This window comes from Symsagittifera roscoffensis, chromosome 9 (assembly GCF_963678635.1).
Source record: "Symsagittifera roscoffensis chromosome 9, txSymRosc1.1, whole genome shotgun sequence".
Taxonomy (NCBI): domain Eukaryota; kingdom Metazoa; phylum Xenacoelomorpha; order Acoela; family Convolutidae; genus Symsagittifera; species Symsagittifera roscoffensis.
In genome coordinates this window covers 53,963,075-53,986,209 of record NC_087070.1, presented here as the reverse complement: position 1 = coordinate 53,986,209, position 23,135 = coordinate 53,963,075, and the positions used below count along the sequence as shown (strand labels likewise).

The window sequence follows — 23,135 nt, the reverse complement described above, 5'->3', positions numbered from 1 at the left end:
AGCGCTTAACGCACCTCAGCTGCATCAAACAGATTAGTGAACATAAAAGTTGCTTATACATAAAAAAATGTTTAAAAAACGAGAAATGAAAGCAACCGTAAAAAGAGGATGCATCCAACAACGCTTTTGATTACAAAAAATTTGAACGATAAAAAAAAATTTACTTGAAGGTTGTTTTAAACTAAAATGGACAAAACTTCAAAACCACTGGGTTTCAGATCTTCGTAAGCTAAACCCTAAAATGGCCGACAGCATACAATTGCACTTTCCGCATTAGAAAAAAATGGTAGCGACTTCAATAGCAAATTCATAAATGGGATTCATAATCCAGCGTAATAAATTTTAAAAATCATTCTTTTTTCTTAAGTTAATTGTAAGTTTAATGAACAAATTTCAGGCCACATATGCATTTCCTGGTAGCAACGTGACATCACCCCCAGAAAAGGGTCGACCATTTCAAATTTTGAAAAGTATTTCTTTGAAAAAAGGCATTGAGCAGTCATAATTGGAGTCCAGACAAACAACCTGGAGTACCTTTGAGAGTACCCCGCCATGATGTTGAGTATTTCGAATTTTGAAATATTTTTATTTTAATTCAAGTTTTTTGAAAAACCAAAAATTATTGAAAAAACGTCACATCTCGAAAAGCAAAAGCATTTGAGCAGTCAACTTCGGAGGAAAGATTTGCAACCCCTCAGATTACCTCTTCCGCACCTGATTACAGGGTTGGCTACTACAGATTTTGTGAACTTTTTTTTTAAAACTGAATTTTCTGAAAAAGGTCATTTCGGAACATAAGAATTGATTCGCCATATTTGGATGCTAAATTTGTAACGCCTGAGCACCTTTTTATTAAGTTTTTATATCTAACTTATTTGAAAATATTTAAGAAAATCTTTAAAAACTTCGTATCTTAGAAACCCAAAGGATTTTAGCAGTCAAATTTTGAGACAAGATTTGCAACCCCTGAGAGTACCCTGACAGCGCCCAGTTACAGGGTTGAGAATTTCAACTTTCAAGTTTTAATATATTTCAAGTTTTAATATACCATTTCTTTGACAAAACTTTTGAAAAAAAATCATGAAAAAAACGTCAAATCTTGGAAAATAGAACGACTTGACCAGTCATTTTTGGAAGCACAATTTGCAACGCCTGAAAAAACCCTGACAGCAATTCGCTCCATAAAACTGAAAACTTCAATTTTTGTCAAGTTTTTATATAAGCTCTATGAAAATTTTTGAAAAAATCATTAAAAAAACGTCATACCTTGAAAACTGAGAAGATTTAAGCAGTCAGATGTTGAGAAAAAAATTGCAAACCCCGAGAGTACCCTGACAGTACCCAAGGACAGGATTCATATTTTCAATTTTTCTGCAATTTTTTTCAATGTTTTATGAAAGTTTTAGAAAAAAAATCCTAAGAATCTGGTGCTTTTCGAGAAAAGTTTTTAAAAAATGGCAAAAAACGGTCAAAATTTCAGAACTTGTTTTAAACTAAAATGGACAAAACTTCAAAACAACTGGGTTTCAGATCTTCGTAAGCTAAACCCTAAAATGGCCGACAGCATACAATTGCACTTTCCGCATTAGAAAAAAATGGTAGCGACTTCAATAGCAAATTCATAAATGGGATTCATAATCCAGCGTAATAAATTTTAAAAATCATTCTTTTTTCTTAAGTTAATTGAAATTTGAAAAAAGGCATTGAGCAGTCATAATTGGAGTCCAGACAAACAACCTGGAGTACCTTTGAGAGTACCCCGCCATGATGTTCAGTATTTCGAATTTTGAAATATTTTTATTTTAATTCAAGTTTTTTGAAAAACCGAAAATTATTGAAAAAACGTCACATCTCGAAAAGCAAAAGCATTTGAGCAGTCAACTTCGGAGGAAAGATTTGCAACCCCTCAGATTACCTCTTCCGCACCTGATTACAGGGTTGGCTACTACAGATTTTGTGAACTTTTTTTTTAAAACTGAATTTTCTGAAAAAGGTCATTTCGGAACATTAGAACTGATTCGCCATATTTGGATGCAAAATTTGTAACGCCTGAGCACCTTTTTATTAAGTTTTTATATCTAATTTATTTGAAAATATTTAAGAAAATCTTTAAAAACTTCGTATCTTAGAAACCCAAAGGATTTTAGCAGTCAAATTTTGAGACAAGATTTGCAACCCCTGAGAGTACCCTGACAGCGCCCAGTTACAGGGTTGAGAATTTCAACTTTCAAGTTTTAATACATTTCAAGTTTTAATATACCATTTCTTTGACAAAACTTTTGAAAAAAATCATGAAAAAAACGTCAAATCTTGGAAAATAGAACGACTTGACCAGTCATTTTTGGAAGCACAATTTGCAACGCCTGAAAAAACCCTGACAGCAATTCGCTCCATAAAACTGAAAACTTCAATTTTTGTCAAGTTTTTATATAAGCTCCATGAAAATTTTTGAAAAAATCATTAAAAAAACGTCATACCTTGAAAACTGAAAAGATTTAAGCAGTCAGATGTTGAGAAAAAAATTGCAAACCCCGAGAGTACCCTGACAGTACCCAAGGACAGGATTTATATTATCAATTTTTCTGCAATTTTTTTCAATGTTTATGAAAGTTTTAGAAAAAAAATCATAAGAATCTGGTGCTTTTCGAGAAAAGTTTTTAAAAAATGGCAAAAAATGGTAAAAATCTCAGAACTTGTTTTAAGCAGGGAATCTTCCCACAACCTGTTCCACTCATTGAAACAAACCTCAGATTTGGGAGGGCATGTTTCAAGAAAATCAAATTTTCGTTTCCGAACCGTAAAAAAATAGTTTCCGAGAGCCGTAAATTTTGGGTAAAAAAACTTTGCCGTAGCCGCTTACGCAGAAAAGCTTACCACAACCCTTCCGTTTGATTGAAATCAAAAACTCAGATTCGGGAGGTAGTTTTCAAAAAAATTAAGAAAGCTTCAACAAACGGTCAAAAAATCGAAACCTAGATTTTTATGAGGGCGATCACTTTTCGTATGAAAACAATTTGGCGTAACTGCATATGCAGGAGAGCCTTCTACAACCTGATCCACTCATTGAAACCAAAACCTCGAATTTGGGAGGGTAGTTTTCAAGAAAGTCAAATTTTCAAACAATGGTACAAAAAATCGAAAAATTGATTTTTCCGAGGGTCCTGACTCTATGTGTAGGAAAATTTGGCCGTAACCCATTTGAATCAAAATCTCAGATTTGGGAGTGTACTTTTGCAGGGGAGCTTCACACAAGATTTAACCTGTTGCATTACATGAACACAAAATCTTAGCGTTGGGAGGATACTTTTCGAGAAAATGTAAAAAATCCAAAAATATGGGTAAAAATTCCTCCCACACACTTTTTCGAAGGCTGTAGATCGTCCGGTAAGATAAAAAGAGACTAGGGAATTATGCACACACACAGGGTTGTAGGTGGTCTTCCCATTGGTACCACTTTGAAAAAATAGAAGATTTTTGAAAATCGGCTGAGTAGTTTTCGAGAAAATTTAAAATAAGATTTGACTAAAATTTGAAAAGTCGAGCTATGGAATTTGAGCCTCCGAACAACAAGATTTCGAGTTTAGCGTCTTGAAAATAAGGCCAAGTAAAAGTTTCGGTAAAGCACTAACTATTGAGCACAGAGGCAAAGCGAATCTCAACACTTGCGATACAACACAAGTATTGCAAGCTACCGGATATGAAATGAACCGGAAACCATTATGTCGGAAAAAGTATAAAAAAACTAGCGCTTAACGCACCTCAGCTGCATCAAACAGATTAGTGAACATAAAAGTTGCTTATACATAAAAAAATGAAAGCAACCGTAAACGCGAAATAAAAGCAACCGTAAAAAGAAGATGCATCCAACAACGCTTTTGATTACAAAAAATTTGAACGATAAAAAAAAATTTACTTGAAGGTTGTTTTAAACTAAAATGGACAAAACTTCAAAACCACTGGGTTTCAGATCTTCGTAAGCTAAACCCTAAAATGGCCGACAGCATACAATTGCACTTTCCGCATTAGAAAAAAATGATAGCGACTTCAATAGCAAATTCATAAATGGGATTCATAATCCAGCGTAATAAATTTTAAAAATCATTCTTTTTTCTTAAGTTAATTGTAAGTTTAATGAACAAATTTCAGGCCACATATGCATATCCTGGTAGCAACGTGACATCACTCCCAGAAAAGGGTCGACCATTTCAAATTTTGAAAAGTATTTCTTTGAAAAAAGGCATTGAGCAGTCATAATTGGAGTCCAGACAAACAACCTGGAGTACCTTTGAGAGTACCCCGCCATGATGTTGAGTATTTCGAATTTTGAAATATTTTTATTTTAATTCAAGTTTTTTGAAAAACCGAAAATTATTGAAAAAACGTCACATCTCGAAAAGCAAAAGCATTTGAGCAGTCAACTTCGGAGGAAAGCTTTGCAACCCCTCAGATTACCTCTTCCGCACCTGATTACAGGGTTGGCTACTACAGATTTTGTGAACTTTTTTTTAAAACTGAATTTTCTGAAAAAGGTCATTTCGGAACATTAGAATTGATTCGCCATATTTGGATGCTAAATTTGTAACGCCTGAGCACCTTTTTATTAAGTTTTTATATCTAACTTATTTGAAAATAATTAAAAAAATCTTTAAAAACTTCGTATCTTAGAAACCCAAAGGATTTTAGCAGTCAAATTTTGAGACAAGATTTGCAACCCCAGAGAGTACCCTGACAGCGCCCAGTTACAGGGTTGAGAATTTCAACTTTCAAGTTTTAATATATTTCAAGTTTTAATATACCATTTCTTTGACAAAACTTTTGAAAAAAATCATGAAAAAAACGTCAAATCTTGGAAAATAGAACGACTTGACCAGTCATTTTTGGAAGCACAATTCGCAACGCCTGAAAAAATCCTGACAGCAATTCGCTCCATAAAACTGAAAACTTCAATTTTTGTCAAGTTTTTATATAAGCTCTATGAAAATTTTTGAAAAAATCATTAAAAAAACGTCATACCTTGAAAACTGAGAAGATTTAAGCAGTCAGATGTTGAGAATAAAATTGCAAACCCCGAGAGTACCCTGACAGTACCCAAGGATAGGATTCATATTTTCAATTTTTCTGCAACTTTTTTCAATGTTTTATGAAAGTTTTAGAAAAAAAAATCCTAAGAATCTGGTGCTTTTCGAGAAAAGTTTTTAAAAAATGGCAAAAAACGGTCAAAATCTCAGAACTTGTTTTAAACTAAAATGGACAAAACTTCAAAACAACTGGGTTTCAGATCTTCGTAAACTAAACCCTAAAATGGCCGACAGCATACAATTGCACTTTCCGCATTAGAAAAAAATGGTAGCGACTTCAATAGCAAATTCATAAATGGGATTCATAATCCAGCGTAATAAATTTTAAAAATCATTCTTTCTTCTTAAGTTAATTGAAACTTGAAAAAAGGCATTGAGCAGTCATAATTGGAGTCCAGACAAACAACCTGGAGTACATTTGAGAGTACCCCGCCATGATGTTGAGTATTTCGAATTTTGAAATATTTTTATTTTAATTCAAGTTTTTTGAAAAACCGAAAATTATTGAAAAAACGTCACATCTCGAAAAGCAAAAGCATTTGAGCAGTCAACTTCGGAGGAAAGATTTGCAACCCCTCAGATTACCTCGTCCGCACCTGATTACAGGGTTGGCTACTACAGATTTTGTGAACTTTTTTTTAAAACTGAATTTTCTGAAAAAGGTCATTTCGGAACATTAGAATTAATTCGCCATATTTGGATGCAAAATTTGTAACGCCTGAGCACCTTTTTATTAAGTTATTATATCTAACTTATTTGAAAATATTTAAGAAAATCTTTCAAAAATTCGTATCTTAGAAACCCAAAGGATTTTAGCAGTTAAATTTTGAGGCAAGATTTGCAACCCCTGAGAGTACCCTGACAGCGCCCAGTTACAGGGTTGAGAATTTCAACTTTCAAGTTTTAATATATTTCAAGTTTTAATATACCATTTCTTTGACAAAACTTTTGAAAAAAAATCATGAAAAAAACGTCAAATCTTGGCAAATAGAACTTGACCAGTCATTTTTGGAAGCACAATTTGCAACGCCTGAAAAAACCCTGACAGCAAGTCGCTCCATAAAACTGAAAACTTCAATTTTTGTCAAGTTTTTATATAAGCTCCATGAAAATTTTTGAAAAAATCATTAAAAAAACATCATACCTTGAAAACTGAAAAGATTTAAGCAGTCAGATGTTGAGAAAAAAATTGCAAACCCCGAGAGTACCCTGACAGTACCCAAGGACAGGATTCATATTATCAATTTTTCTGCAATTTTTTTCAATGTTTTATGAAAGTTTTAGAAAAAAAATCATAAGAATCTGGTGCTTTTCGAAAAAAGTTTTTAAAAAATGGCAAAAAACGGTCAAATCTCAGAACTTGTTTTAAGCAGGGAATCTTCCCACAACCTGTTCCACTCATTGAAACAAACCTCAGATTTGGGAGGGCATGTTTCAAGAAAATCAAATTTTCGTTTCCGAACCGTAAAAAAATAGTTTCCGAGAGCCGTAAATTTTGGATAAAAAAATTTTGCCGTAGCCGCTTACGCAGAAAAGCTTACCACAACCCTTCCGTTTGATTGAAATCAAAAACTCAGATTCGGGAGGTAGTTTTCAAAAAATTAAGAAAGCTTCAACAAACGGTCGAAAAATCGAAACCTAGATTTTTATGAGGGCGATCACTTTTCGTATGAAAACATTTTGGCGTAACTGCATATGCAGGAGAGCCTCCTACAACCTGATCCACTCATTGAAACCAAAACCTCGAATTTGGGAGGGTAGTTTTCAAGAAAGTCAAATTTTCAAACAATGGTAAAAAAAATCGAAAAATTGATTTTTCCGAGGGTCCTGACTCTATGTGTAGGAAAATTTGGCCGTAACTGCTTATGCAGGGGAGGGCAGCGGGGCTTCCCAACACTTGTTCTACCCATTTGAATCAAAATCTCAGATTTGGGAGTGTACTTTTGCAGGGGAGCTTCACACAAGATTTAACCTGTTGCATAACCTGAACACAAAATCTTAGCGTTGGGAGGATACTTTTCGAGAAAATGTAAAAAATCCAAAAATATGGGTAAAAATTCCTCCCACACACTTTTTCGAAGGCTGTAGAATGTCCGGTAAGATAAAAAGAGACAAGGGAATTATGCAGACACACAGGTTTGTAGGTGGTCTTCCCATTGGTACCACTTTGAAAAAATAGAAGATTTTTGAAAATCGGCTGAGTAGTTTTCGAGAAAATTTAAAATTTTTGCCTAAGCGTCTCAAAAAATATAATCAAAATAAAAAAAACCGATCCCACACATTTTCATAATACCTGTTTTGATCAAACAGGAAATTCTGACTCACAAACATTTCATTAAAAAAACAGAAAAAGGGCTGAAAAGTCAGAAGTGAATGATAAGAGGCGAAGTTGCGCAAAGCATACCAGCTGAAAAACAAAAATTAAGTAGCAGATGAATGTAAAGCTTTTACAGCTTTTTTAACTTTCGAAGAAAAACCTATCGCCTGAAAACTATATCAGCGGATATTTTAGACAGCGATATTGCTAATGGCTATGCAAACTACCAAATGAAAACTACACGGCCTAAAAAAATTGAAAACAAAAAAAAACAAAGGTAAGACTTCGGTTGGAAAACAAGTCAAATTTAGTGTCCAAATCAACAAAACTTTACCCTCACATTTTCAATGTAATGCAAAACAACTGAAAGCTGCCTCTAAACTCAAATGAAATCAATAAAACTCACGATTTAATCAATTTAGGCAAAATCGAGTAAAGTTTTAAATAGTCAAATTGGAAATACAGGATTCCGCGAAAAAAATATCACAAAGACAGGGAATATACCGTGGGTCAAATGATTTGAAAAACACTTGTCTCAAGAAATAACTTGACAAAGGGAAATAAGGCAGGATGCTGAACACCTGATAACTGAAAGTGAACTTATGACGCGGAAAGATATGTAGACACGACGGCATTGCGAAGCTTCGCATCATTTGCGATACGCGAAGAGGAATATTTATCACAAACTGCAAATTCATTAGGAAATAGTTCAAGGCATAACAAAGTTCTTTTTAATTTTCTCTACCTTCATATGAAATTGCGAAATGAAAAAATCCAGGCAATCTAAATTCACAAAATCCAGAGAAAATCGGAATAGTAATTATAATGAACTCATTACTATAATAATTTCAAAAACGAATTTAGATATAAATTAATATGAATGTATTCAAGTATTACATAAAGTTATATGCACCGCGCTATAATCAAAATGATTGGGCGACAAATTTCTCCAACACATTACAAAATAAGAACATCAGTTCGTCCTGAATTTCTGGGCAAAGAGAAATCCCATGCATAGGAAACAAAACAACAAAGTCAGTCAAAGGCCCTTCAAAAAGGTGGTAAAAAGATCAAATTAAAATAAGAAAATGGTTTAGACAAGTACAAGGCAGTAGCATCAAGATCAGCAGTATAACCACTGCCAGATCCAGAAAAAAAACGGAACCAATTAAATTAATCAGCGAGGGATTTCGTTCAACGAATTGTTCCCAGGAACAAAGTCTAATGTACAATTTGTAACACGCCCGCCAAAAACCCGAACTCGAAAAGCCCTCCAAAACAGACAAATTCATATTGAAAAATTAAGCCTCCCAAAAACTTACCTCAACATAGAGACGAAGCAGAGCTCAGCATCATGTGCGTAGAACGCAAGCGTAGTATTGCAAGCTGGCGAATAAAAAACGACACCGAAGTGACCGTCGAAAAAAGTCGAGAAACATAACCGCTAGCATTAAATATGCTTTTTGTGTTTACCGAGGGGCCACTAAGCCGACAATACATAAGCAGACGCCCATTAAGACGAAAATAAATTGCCATGAAAACTTTTTGAGCGACTTTGAGACTTCAAAACACAATCGACCAGAATGGTGGTTAAAATAGATCAATTTCGCCCATCAAGAGACAAAAATTAGTTGAATAATCCAATAAAGTTTAAGCCGAAATTATTTAGGTAGAATGAAACTTTTAAGCTAAAAAAAGTAAAGGAAACTATACTAAGTCGGGGCTGGTAAATTTTCAAACTACAGGAGCAAATCATCAACAATACTTGTAACTACAATAAAAAATGCAAGAAAAATAATTGATGTGGCAACTAAGCCGAGAAAACATTAGCAGGCAAACGAAAGTCCGACAAAACAATTTCTCCCAGAAAAAAATCTATTTCATACATACTGAAAAAAACAAGGCCTGACTGAGATTCAAACTCCAGACTTTTGGGTACACAGCTAACCGCGTTACCTGTAGACCGAAGCGGAAGGATTCTGGAAGCGACGGTTCAGTGATAAAGAAAGTTCATTCACTCACAGATTTGTCAGAGAGTTGTTTACAGGAAAAAAAGTCTAGTTCCTGATTACGAGCACTTGCTCTCATAAGAGAGATCAAGATAATTTCCCACAAAAAGAAAAAACTTTGCAGCATTTACGGACAAATTTTACGAAGAAAGAAACAGCATTTTGTTGACAAAAGTCACCTCATTCGAAACAGAGCAAGTTACAGTTTAAAATCTTCCTGCATGTTAATATAGCCTAACTTAAACCAAAAAATACGGTTATTCTACCGAATAATCCTAATTGATCCTTTAAATTGATCGTTAATGACTCAATGACGAATCGCACACACTTATAGCTTCAGACTCAAAGACTTCGCTTCTTCAGCCAGATTTGGCCCATTGTATAATCAAACTCTCCTATTGCCATAAACTTTTATTGCTTTATCCTTTGGAAGACGTGTCATTACTTTTAACGCCATCTTAAAACAGTAGTGGTCTATTTTTTGAAACAGAAGCGAAGGTGTACTTCGCATACACAAGTTAAGAAAGGCAAAAATACCAACATGCCTTGAAAGAAAATAAACCTTGAAAAAAGTTTAACAAATCCTAACATTCTGCAAACGAGAAGATTAGATGCCCTAAAAGGTAGTTTCTAAGGAGGCTTACCTTCTTCGTCGCTCGCTGCTCCTTTGCTATCCTTATTTGCCGATCCCTTCACCTTGCCTACTCCACTCTTAGGCCTCACTGCACACGATGTATCAACAGCCGAGCTCGCTTTACTCCCACTCGAGTATGTCGAGGCATCGTCATCGGGACTCGAACCTCCGCTCACCGGATTTGAACCAACCGACCCTCCTGAACCGTCACTTGGATCCGACGCTGTACTTAAACTCCCAGCTAATCGTTGTTTACTCGCTAAATTATCTAAGCCATCTACTTCAGCGTTTCTCACCGAGTGACAAGAATTACAAGACGTCGATGAACTGCTGCCGTTATTCACTGCTGCTTTCAACGGTGCTTCGTAATAAACAGGCTGATTAGAAGTGGACATTCCGTTATGACAAACTAATTCTGGTACTCTTGACGCTGCTATACTACCGTCTGGATTTGTTTTCTCTATTGCAGATCTATTATTAGCCTGGTAGTGTTGCTGTTGTTGTGAACATAAATTAGAGGTATTTATCTGTCCACTAATGTGCTCATTAGCCCGTGTCAGGTTGTTTGGATTCACTTGGAAAGAATGTACAAGTTCTCTGTGCTGGTTTGGAATGTGGGCTTGGTAATATATCAAATTTTGCTGTGAGCTGCGACCAGGGTTAGAGGTTGAATTCGGGGTGCCATTATTACTACTATATGGTATCATCGTGTCTATTTCAGGGTTAAAAGCGTGACTATTAGACGCCTCGTAAATGGAATTGTTTGAGGTTAATGCGTGATGGTATTTGGGCGCTGCTTCTTGATTTCTGTTTGAAGAAGGGTGGGTCGGACAACTAGGGGCAACTTGAGACAGATTTGAGAAGGGCCCCCCTCTAGGCACAAATTGGGACACATTATTTTCAGCTCTATAATTTTGCCCGTGACAATTGCACGGAACTACGTGATCGAGATTTTTGAAGGAAGGCGAAAATTGATTCACTTGATAGTCAGAATTGACACCATGGTATAGTCTACCAGTGGCATTTTCTAAGTGGGTAATATTTGTTGCCGTGTCTGCATAGTTAGAAAATGACGGCGGCTCTCTTTGACAGGTCTCATAATTACGTGTATTGTGTACTGAGGAGACTAAATTAGCAGATGTACCACCACATACTTTATGATTAGCCGCAGGAGTAATACTCGGTTTTTCATCTGTATTGTAGTTTAAATTGTGACAGTTGGACAAAGGTACAGAACAAGTGGGAAATTGATTGGAAGTGGGAATAGAGTTTTCAAGTAACACACTGTGATGGATTGTATTGCATTTAGTGAAGGTGGTTGCTAGTACATTACAAGGGCCGTCATAAACACTTTCTTCTCTTTTTCCGTTTACATTACCACACGATGCATCTTCGGTGGTGTGCATTGCAGCATTTGCAACATATGATGCAGATACGGTGGCCTGGTTTAATGCGGGGCCAGTAGGTCGTATGTAATTTCCAAGTCGCTGCCGGGTTGCTAAATGAGGAACTTGTTGGTTCGTTTCTACACAATAGCAAGCCTGTTTGCCTTGATACTGGTCGATTTCAGCTTCTTTGCTGTGGTTTCTATCGTCACTGGTTGAAAACTCTAAACAAAAAATTACTAATTGACTAGAGAAAAAACGCACCAACGCATTGAGTCTGTCTCTATGTGTGTGCTTCCCTGGTTGAAAGCCAACCAAATTTAAAGTTAAAAATCTTATGAAAATAAGCGCGAAAACCCGAAAATTTAAATGACATTGATTGCTTAGAAACCTTCTTCCATTTGAAACGTCTGCCATGAAAATGATTCCTTTAATGAGTCATCCAATAATCAAGGACAGATTAAGAGCGCAGGGTATAAGCCGGGATTTAGAGCTAATACAGCGACTGACATACATACACCACCGGAATTTATTCGCATCATTGCCCAAGGGTGCAGAAAGTAATAAACTCTGAACTTGGATGTACTCTTTTGAACAATTTGTGTATTGTATTCTGAATTTCAAAACAGCCAGGTTGCCTGCTAAGCAAAAGTTGTCGCTGCCTAACTCAATTACAAAAAATTCACCAATCAACACTTCATAAAATTAGCCCAATTAAAGAACAGGATCAATAGGTAATTTTTTAAATTCATTCAAGTTCTGAAAAAAAATCCATTCGAAATATTAGTCGTTCCCATTTTTTGCGCCAATTTTACTTTTGTTACTTAGAATTTTACTTTTTTCCCTTGCGCAAATGAACTTGGATTGAATGCAATAAAAAATAAGTCAAAATTAGAAAAATTAACTTTGAGCGTGACTGAGACTTTTTGATGAAAAAAAGTCAACACGATCTATATAATTATCTTCACTATGTTTATTCCCATTTAGAATAAAAAACAAAAAAGGTATTTTAGCTGTTATGGGGTTTTTTGTAATGGAGGGTCGAGGATTAAAATTAACTTTCACATAAACACTAACAGCGAAAATAATGAAATCTTTCGAAAATCTTCCTTTGCTTTGCGGCGAAACGAGGCATTTAAATCCAGTTTTCAGAAATCACTTACAGCTATAAACATCAGCAGTAGCTGAAATAGAACAAATCTAATCTTCACTTAGTGAACAATTGAAAAGGGTCACAAAGAATTAATCGGGCCACTAAATTGATTTGAAAAGCTAAGTTTTCAATAGAGAGGCAAAGCAACACTTGCAAGTGGAAGCAACAACGGCAAAAAAGCACTGAAAACCAACAAAAAATTAAAAAAGGGAGGAACCGGAAGACAAAAGATATTGCGCCAGACAGTCTTCTCGAATACTCAGCCACTGACGTTTTACGAATTATATAGTAAACTTCACATATATCTCCGTAAAACTTGCGCAGCCTAGTTATGCACTTTTTAAAGCACGCGATATTCAATCGCCTAATTAACTTGTCCATCTTTTCCGAAACGTTTCAGTGAAGCGCGAAAAACAGCTCAAAGTGATAAGATAGTTGAGAGTGTGATGTAAAACGCTGAGTAAACCCGGTAAACAAATTTGCTAGATAAACTTAAACATAACCATATAGCAGCTTAGTCAAACTTACTCATGGAGCAAGCGCAGTTGAGCAAAATAAAGATCCAATCTGTAAGCTAACTAGAAAACCGACAAGATTAAGCTTTTCCGCATTTGGGAAAGCAAATACAATACGACAAAAAAGTAGCTCTATAAAGTGCAATAAGAAAAAGTGAAATAAGCCTCGAATTAGTAAAATGCGGCAACGTTTCAGATTCGATCTGCGACCAGGATATTATGAGTCTCACGCACTAACCACTCAGCAACGGACACTAAATGTTCTACAAACACTAGTAGCTAATAAGGTAGAGAACAGATCTATGAAACTTCCAACTACCAATAGTGATTATAGCAAAAGTACCTCCAAACAAGTGAACATTTTTATTTGCGAGTTAGATTAAAAATAAAGAAGGTTCGTACTTCTAGACTACGCTGCTCTCGAGTGTAAAGAGAGCAGGCAGGAGGCTAAATAAGGAAACAATTTTGTTTGAGCTATTTTGAGGCTTCATTTAGCGTTCCTTGGGAATATATCAGTTAAGAAAAAAATTAATAAAATCTCAAAAAATTAGAAACTTAAAGCTACATCCGCTGCATAGATATGCAGATATGTGGTTAAACATCTACTTAACTGATAATTTCGAAGCGTATAAAAGATGCTTAAGCATGGCATTATACATGTACCTCCAAATAAAATTGTAGACAAGATAAGAAATAGAGAGAAAAAACTTAAACTCTAAAGTCCGATAGTTCAAAAATCTATAGTTCTATACGCGTTGATGCTTAAAGAGCTATATTCATAGAGAAAACCTTATATTCTGGCAAGCAAACGATTAGACAACTATGGATCTATACGCGTTGATGCCTAAACAACAAGAGATAGTGTATAATTCTTGAAGGTTTAAATGTGGCTCAAACATGGCAAAAAAATATCTAACTCAATTAAACATATAGTTATTTTGATATCACACCGCTTATGAAAACTCAATGTTTTAACTGATGAATGTCAAACTGCTTATATGTTACATACAACCACGATAAAAGAAAAACAAAAACGTGACAAAGGCAAAAATACATGAGGGAAGTATAAGAAAAATAAAAACATGACAAATGCGGAGAACTTAATCCGACGACCTATAAGCCGAAAAACCAGTCCAATAATCTAAACCGGGAAAAAGTGAAATTCCATGAACATTTTTTATGATGAACTTTACAATTTTCACACAAAAACGCACTCACAGAATTGAAACTACTATTCGAACAAACATTCTGATCGGCAAAAAAATCTTCAAATTTCGAACTTCAAAATAAAACATACACGACCTAAAATCTCTAAGTTTCAAAAACATTTTATCATTGACAATTATTTAATAAAAACAACTCAATTTGAGATAACTGGATCATTAGGTAAAGTTTTTATTCCGCTGCGAATCAGAAACTTGAAATCCATTTTCGAAACTAGAACAGTCGATCGGATTTTTTGTGACTTTAACAGTTTTGCTGTTCGATAGTGGAGTTTACATTCCTTGAAACAAGTAAGGAACTTGGAAATAATCCAACTCAAACCAGGAAAGATCAAAATTGAGCGTGAACACAATTTCAGACTTTCGAGAAAAAAAACAAAAAAAATCTCTACGTACTAATACACTACGCTGTTCGCTAGTGTAAAGAATGCAGCCCGGGGTTACAGGCAAAAAGTCTATTTGAATCATTTTGAATCTTCATTTAGCGTTCTCTGGGAATATATCAGTTTAGAAAAAAAAATCCCACAAAATTAGAAATTTTAGAATACACATTCATATAACGATACCACGAACAAAGAATAGAGAATAACAAGCTAGCCGACAGAAAATAAAAGAAGAACCACAAGGTTTAAAATAATGTTCAATTTAAGATGTTAAACTTTTACTCCCTCCCCCCTTCGGAACCACACAAATGGATAAAATCTATTTTTACCTTCAAACACGGAAGATAGGGTCACTACTACAATAAAATAAACCACAATAATTGAATTCAAAGAAAGAAAGATTTTTCAGCGAAAAAACGACAAAGACAAACGACAAAAAAAAAGAAATTTTCCAAGAAAACCGCTTACAGCACGAAAAAAACTCCCTGACGTGGCAACTAAGCCGACAAAAAGCAAAATAAAAGGATGCATTTTTTTTTCGTAACGGAATATTTCCGTTTGAAAAATGAAAATAATCTGGCCAGACTCGAACCTAGGGCCTTTCCCAAGCGTGGATGTCACTTCTCGAACAAGCGTGCCGGTTAAACTAAGAACTTGGACTTAATTATGAAACAAGCTATGAAATCATTCAACAGATTTTGTACAACAAGTTGTTAACCTGGAAAAAGTCTATACTGCAATTTGCTAATCGCAGGTTTAAAATTTTTCAAGTTTTGTTGGTTTTCAATTGTTTTTTGAAATCGATTGTGATTAAGTCGATAAATTTTCAAAAAATCTATGCAAACAAACATTCTCAGAGTTGAAAAAAGTACCTGTATTATCGTGGCATGCCTGTGATAAATAATGATAATGTAAACCCAATATGGTCGTCAGTTAAGAAGCAGATTGATCAGAATTGATATTCACTTTATTTGAATAACATTCGACAATGTTCTGAGCAGACACTTTGCATTGCAAATTTCAGACATTTTACCTACCTCACGTGGAAGAGTTATTTATGCTAGATAATAGTCTTTCCACTCCACTTATTTTAAAACCTTTGAAGTTAACGTCGCTCGCTAGAAATTTAATTTCATTATTCCACTTACTAATTTCATCTTGGGATGGTACAATTTCTTTAGATGATTCATCATAGGAGCAGTTAACCAGGTTTGAAGCTCTCGATGACAACGTATAATTTAAATTCTTGTCAGCGTTGCCTGACGCTAATTGGAAAGAATTCTTAATAGAAGACTGGTTTGGGTCAATATCGTCTCCGGAATCGGGTTCTTCGACAATAAATTCTTGCTTCAGATCGCCTTCTACTCCAAGATTTGTTTCGTCATCAGAACACGGCAAACTCTCAATTTGGACTTCACAAGTTAGAGCATGTTCTAGCACACTAATGGGTTTGCTGCTGTTAGAAACAATTATGTTGGCATAGTTACCAGTCACTTCTTGTACGCTGGATGAATCACGTTCAGTTCCATTGCTCAAGTCTTCATTGGAAGTGAAGTCTGAGTTTTCAGAGATTTTCTGTTCTCTCAAATGGGGAACCGGTTTGCATGAGAGGTCTAGAGCGGAAGTTTTGCTAACAAAAGATAATGAATTTTCGCCCATTTTTATTTTCAAGCCCTACAGCTCATATCAACAAAGATTGAAACTCAGCTCATCAAAGCATTGGAATGACTAAAAAAGGCAAACAGAATAATGAAAAGGTGTTGTTGAGCTCAGCAAGCCAACACGCTCACTTGACAAAAATTTTATTAACCTGACGATAGACATAGTTCACACATTATATTATTTTTTCTTCCAAGTTGCTCAATTTACAAGGATTGAGTCAGAGCAAAATCGCATTTCCATCTGGTTCAAAACCAATCCTTGAGGACCTGATAATGCACGAAAGGCTTTTGGCTGTCATTTAAGTCGCGAATGGTTTTAGAGAAATTGTTGACGTTCCATAGAATTATTTGAGAAAACAAAAAAGCCATTTTTATTTTAATTTTTTTATTTTTAATTTTGTTCAAACAATCAAGTCGAAAGTATCACAGTAACCGAGGTTACAGTCAGGAGTCCCTTCATGACATTATCCAGTCAAAATCCTCGGAATTTTCTAGATATGGAAGAGTAAAGTATAATGTGGCTAGAAGTCAAGAGAGTCAGATGGTTGGGAATCAAGCCAACCAGATTGAGAAAACTTACACGTGCACAGAACAAACCCTAGTTGAAAGTGACTCAAAAAGACTGATCTGATCTGAGGCTACGGGTCTATCATATAATTAAACAAGACTGCTCGTATCAGGGAGAAGACCTGAATGTTCCGACTGGCTATTAAGGTTTATGGAGCAGTAATAACATTTAAAAAATTTTGAAAATAAAACAAAAAGAAAAATTTTTTTCTCTAAAATTTGAGATTTTTTATGAAAATCATCCCCCCACACGCCATATAAAGTACAAAAGGATAGATTTAGCTCCTGTAACAAATCAATTATGGCAAACAAGCTTCGTTAAACCAATTTGGAACGATTTCTAAGACGGATTTAATCTCGCTTACGCGTTAAAAGCGCGAAATACATCGCGCATTAATTGTCCCAAATTGGCCAAAATGGCAATCTTTAAACCCCCATAACTTTACGAAAGATGATCACAGGTAAAATATCTTTTCAAAATTGAGCTCAGGACATAAAAACCTTTCGAACGATATATTCCGTCAAAAATTCCGTCAAAATGGCTAGTTAAAAAGTCGAAATTTGTCTGAAGAAAAAAAAATCCAACCCGAGCACAAATATTCCGTTACTTTCGTATCGAAAGTCGGAACAATGAGGCTGCACTTTTGTTCCCTTGGCTCTATAATTAAAACATTTTTTCGAAAGTAGTTTTTATCATTATTAGTGCCGAGTACACAGGCAGCATTCGCAACCTGTATTGCGAGGTAGATTCTCTGCTTAAGGAAAAACTACAAGACCTAGTTACCTCGGTACACTTGCACAAATTCTCTGAAAAATTATTCAGAAAAATCTCAACGCTTGGACCGGCGGCACCTGTGCCAGTCGGTCATATTTGGAAGTTTGACCTTGAGAAGAGCAGAAAACACTTGATTTTGGAGTGAAATTTAAATTTTTAAAATTTCGAATGGAACATGTCATGCACGATTTTCTCGCGAGAACTGAAAATCAGAAAAAGAAAAGAGAACAATTTTAGAACAATTGCGGGAAAGTTGTCAGATAAAAACAAGTGGGAAATTGCAATTCGCAATTTCCATCATAGTGAACAAGAGTAGAGCTGTCCTATCTGAAATAGAAGACAGAGTATTCCCGAGAGAGTAATTATTCGAACTGGACCAGAGTGAACCTTCGACGGAAAGGTGGACAGCTTGAGTGTCCCAATGGTCCACATAAGACTTCGTTCTTGAGTTCAAACTTACCCTTACCATTCAAACTGATAAACATTGAACTTATCTAGTTACTTTAGTTAATTCTAGAGTTGCTCACCCATTTAATTACTTCCTGTGCTTGAGCGCATCAACATGTGAGTCCTTAATTTAAATTTCTAGAGTGTGTTTTATGATTGTTATGTTGAGGTAAGGCGAGTTTTAGGTTGATCCATCTGAAATGGATCAAAGTTACACTGTCTAATAAAAAGTAACTTAACGGATTGTTCCAACCCGGTTTTTAACGGCGTTCATGTATTTTGGGTATCTAGAGACCTAAGTATGGGGACGTTTCTAATTCTAGAGTGGGGGGATATTTTGGTAGTAGCCTTAAGCAGTAGCGGGTCGTAGTCTCATGTCACAAGCGAACCGAATTGGCTCCGACTGATTTGAGGTGGAAAAACACAAGAGATAGTGTCCCTGACTCCCGAGCCAATAGTTATAGGGCCTATTTTTCTTAAGCCTCATGTGTGACTGTAGTAGACGAATGTTACATAGTGTTTTTATGGCGCTCCTGGGTGTTTACGACATCAAGACTACGGAGTCGAACCCACTTGAGACAGCTTCGGGCTGAATGCCCATTCTAGAGTACCGGCGGTACGGTTCGACAGGAACGTGCAAACCTTCCGGTTGTACCGTGATAGCTTTTTAAGAAAACTCGAGAAAATTTCCTGGTACGCTCTCCGAACGAGGCTTAGCTAACCGAGTAAAGGGGGGCAACTAGGGGGACAAAAACACGAGCAAAAAGACAAAAAGCAAAACAAAAACCAAAAAAGAATAGAAAAAGGAACAAAAACCATAAAACGAAAAAAGACAGTGACTTTGACACCAGATTAGTTGGATCAAACCTTTATATTAATTAAATAGTATACCCATACTGTTTTACAAGTTCGATCGTTTCGATCAACCTAGCAATTTAAACCAGTAAACTGAATAAAGTGCCCGAAGTGGGGCGTTGTCAAGGGTTTTCAGATAGCTTGGAACTTAGCTGGACCAATAGGAGACTTGACTGGAAGAGGTGACCAGCCGAGTGGGAAAGTGGTTCAGGGACACTTGAGCTGAACCAATAGGAGACTTGATTGGAAGAGGTGACCAGCCGAGTGGGAAAGTGGTTCAGGGACACTTAGCTGAACCAATAGGAGACTGGACTGGAACAGGTGACCAGTCGAGTGGGAAAGCAGCCAAGAGGGATTTGGCAATTCTCGAGTTCTCAAGTTGGGCAGAACGGGTATCGTTAGAATCCACATTACATTATAGGAGATAAGTGTAAAATTGGATAAGCGAAATCCCCCAGTTTTGAGGAACGTTTTTACTTGAGCAGGCCTGGAAACAGGTCTACGGTTTTCTCTTGAGAGGTTTAGCACCCGGCGCTTAAAGTAATTTTTAGGCTTAAGAAGGGGGGCTAGAAAGGGGGGAGGTTAGAAGGGGGACTGGTTAAGTTAGAGGTTGGCGGTTGTAAATTGTAAAAAGGGGGAAATTAGAGTAACTAATTAGTCGACATCGTTGACTTAGTTACATTAGAAATTAACACGCGTTGGTAATATTAGGTGGAGATCCAAAATTCAACTCGAGTTAAGACTGGTACGCTGGTTGGTTTGGTAGGGGGGACCGGATATAGACAGCTTTTGTGATACCCCATAAGATCACTAGTGGGGGGAGGAAAACGCGTGGCAATTAGGTACCAGACATTTTTTTTAGACGAAAGGTAGACATTGGTCACCTTTAAATTTTAGGTGGGCTCATTTTTCTGTTTTTATTATTTTTCTTACTTAAAATTTTTGTTGCATTTTATTGAGGATTTGTGTTTGGTTTTATACGAACAGGTGATCACAAGATACCTGCGCACCTACATTGAAATAGAAACAACCAAAAAGAAGAGGGGGGTCAGCATTTGGCTTTTAAGAGAGGGTTTTTGGGAAAATTTTACTAGAGCTTGAGTGGTGGTACAAGGTACGGTGGTTCAAGAAGACCCTACAACGAGGGAGACACTCCGTGACGAGTATTGGGACAAGACCGAAGAAGTCTTGGGACAGAGCAGTCTTGGGACAGTGGTCTTGGGACAGGGTCTTGGGACAGTGGTCTTGGGACAGTGGTCTTGGGACAGGGTCTTGGGACAGGGTCTTGGGACAGTGGTCTTGGGACAGGGTCTTGGGACAGTGGTCTTGGGACAGTGGTCTTGGGACAGGGTCTTGGGACAGGGTCTTGGGACAGGGTCTTGGGACAGTGGTCTTGGGACAGGGTCTTGGGACAGGGGTCTTGGGACAGTGGTCTTGGGACAGGGTCTTGGGACAGTGGTCTTGGGACAGTCTTGGGACAGTGGTCTTGGGACACTAGTCTTGGGACACTAGTCTTGGGACACCAGCCTTGGGACACTGGTCTTGGGACACTACCCTTGGGACACTAGTCTTGGGACACTAGTCTTGGGACACCAGCCTTGGGACACTGGTCTTGGGACACTACCCTTGGGACACTAGTCTTGGGACAGTAGTCTTGGGACACTAGCCTTGGGACACTAGTCTTGGGACAGTAGTCTTGGGACACTGGTCTTGGGACACTACCCTTGGGACAGTAGTCTTGGGACACTAGCCTTGGGACACTAGCCTTGGGACAGTAGTCTTGGGACACTAGCCTTGGGACACTGGTCTTGGGACAGTAGTCTTGGGACACTAGTCTTGGAACAGTGGTCTTGGTACAAGGGTCTTGGTACACTAACGGAGAGTACTGTGATAGTGACGAATAGTCTTGGGACGGTATAGAAATTGAAGTCAAATTACAACAAGTGCGTTTTAAGACAGAATAAGACAAATCGAAATAGGTAGGGTTAAGACCAAATTAAGGAAAATTTTTCGGAGGTTTTAGAAAGAGAATTGGATAAGGTTTTTAACACGTTGTACAGAATTTGTTACCACAAAAAATATTTTTTTTTACCCTTAGAATAGAATCGTGTATATAATAAAATTGTAAATAGAAGCAGTTGTAAATAGAAATAATGAGGCGGAGTAGGGTACCGGTGCTCGAAAAAAGGTCAAGTGGATCAAACACGAAATATAATTCATCGCTGCGCGGAACGACATCAACGGGCCCAAAGATAACGAAGACGAACTTTTCAGTTAACATGGTCAGCACAAGGAGTACAGCGGAGAACAGGGCGAAAGAGGGCACGGAAGGGGAGCGAGTAGAACCCACCATCGAGATTGATCTAGAGACACCCGATCAAAGTGTGGATGAAACAAGGAAGATGGCGACAGAGTCAACTCCAATGCCCAATGCAGAGGAACCGAACCAGAAACCCATAGAGTTCTCACCGATAGATGACGCGGAAGATGCAATAGGCAACACCGAAGAAACGGTGAAAGAAGACTCTCAAGTAAAGAGGACATCTTTTACGGAAAAATTGGGAATAATGTTCGGAATAAAAACAAAAGAAAACGTGACTGAAGAACCAAAAGCAGAAAGAGCACGAACGTTTGGGACAGTGAGCACGAAGACCTCAGAAGCCAATCCAAGAGAGGAACAAGCTAAAGCAGAGGCTACGGCCGAAGAGAGACCGACAGCAGACCATGAAGAGACTAACATTGAGCTGGGTGACTTGTTGGCGAAATTAAATCAGATTGACAAAAGACTTAAGCACAGTGAAGAAGACAGAGAGGTGATAAAAAAGGAGATAAGATACAACAAGCACGAGTATCTAGACAGTTATTTTAACCTAGCTAAGGCAACAGATGAGAGACTCAAGGAAATGTCAGATAAGGTAGAAGCCACCAATGAAGAACGAGAAAAGAACATCAAAACAGACATGCAACAGTTGAAGAACCGATATGATGATGTCAACAGCCAATTAGGGAGCCTGGAAAGGAGAATGGACACAATGAGCAAGAGTCAAGCCGAGAGTTCGTGTGCAATACAGGCGAAGTTGGATGCAATCTTGAGAGGTTCTACTCCACAAGAAAGACCGGCAGCGGATCGTACGCAAAGCACCAGAGTTGATTTTGTAGAACCACAAAGGAACAAACGGCAATCGACACCGTTGCCCTTAACCAGGGATGCGATAAGCATAGCACCAACAGCTGCGAAAACAATAATGAAGAATGGAACGTCGAATACAACGACTGCTCCGGGAGATTCAACAGCTAACAGCAACACAGGACCGGATGCTATGACATGGGCCAGCACTTGGGAGATGATGAACAGGACTCTAGAGGCCTTCGCCACGAGGAACACTGACTCGAGCGACAGGAGAGAGGGAAAATCAAGAAAGACATTCAAGAAGCCAAAAGAATTCAAGGACGACTCCGATGGATGCATTGACACTTGGGTGGAAGTGATGAGATTACATCTAGAACAAGACAACTTGAGTGACGAAAGACAAGCATGTACAGCCATACTGAGCAACTTGGAAGGAACGGCATTAAAATGCGTGGTCGCAAAGAAGGAGGAAGAACGTGACACCGCGGACAAGATCTTCGAGATATTGCTGAATCGATTCGGGTCAGGCATGAAGGGTCACCAAGCGATGATGCGATTTGAAAAGAGAAGGCAGAGGGACGACGAGTCAATAGATCGGTTCCTAGATGACCTCGAGAGCTTGAGAAGGAGGAGTGACCCAGAGGAGTCGACAAATAGACGGAACTTTAGCATTGCCTCGAAGTTCATCGATGGGGTGAAAAGTGATGACTTAAGGACAATGTTAGCAACATACTACACATTGTCGAAGGACGGCGCACCCACCCCAGAAGAAATGAGACAGAAATCAAGAGAATACATGCTGATGAAACCTAAGAAGTACTCATATTCCGAAAACAGGAACACGCAAGGGGGAAGCCAACCCCAGAGGTCATCATGGTACAAACCTAGAGATGATATGGACAAGCGCAGATCATGCGCGAACTGCGGGTCAGCGGATCATCATGTGGCTGACTGCACAACGTACAAACAAGGCATGAAGAGCCTAGGTTATGCACCGGATGAA

At 37.4% G+C, this 23,135-nt stretch overlaps 2 protein-coding genes across 3 annotated transcripts in view; both read right to left on the bottom strand.

The window, feature by feature from the left end:
* LOC134853861 (amyloid-beta A4 precursor protein-binding family A member 1-like) overlaps positions 1-16,423 on the bottom strand; it is a 29,795-nt gene extending 13,372 nt beyond the window's left edge. For both annotated transcript variants that reach the window (XR_010164376.1, XM_063869807.1), the window contains exons 1-2: positions 15,846-16,423; positions 10,049-11,647 (exon numbers count right to left, since the gene is read on the bottom strand). Coding sequence is in view for 1 of the 2 variants with exons in the window: in XM_063869807.1 (XP_063725877.1) it covers positions 10,049-11,647; positions 15,846-16,356 (2,110 nt within the window). In the remaining variant the exon portion in view is untranslated. The remainder of the gene's footprint in view (positions 1-10,048; positions 11,648-15,845) is intronic.
* The window catches only part of LOC134853851 (E3 ubiquitin ligase Rnf121-like), a 355,568-nt gene that overhangs the window by 294,459 nt on the left and 37,974 nt on the right, over positions 1-23,135 (bottom strand). The gene's annotated exons all lie outside the window — the stretch shown is intronic.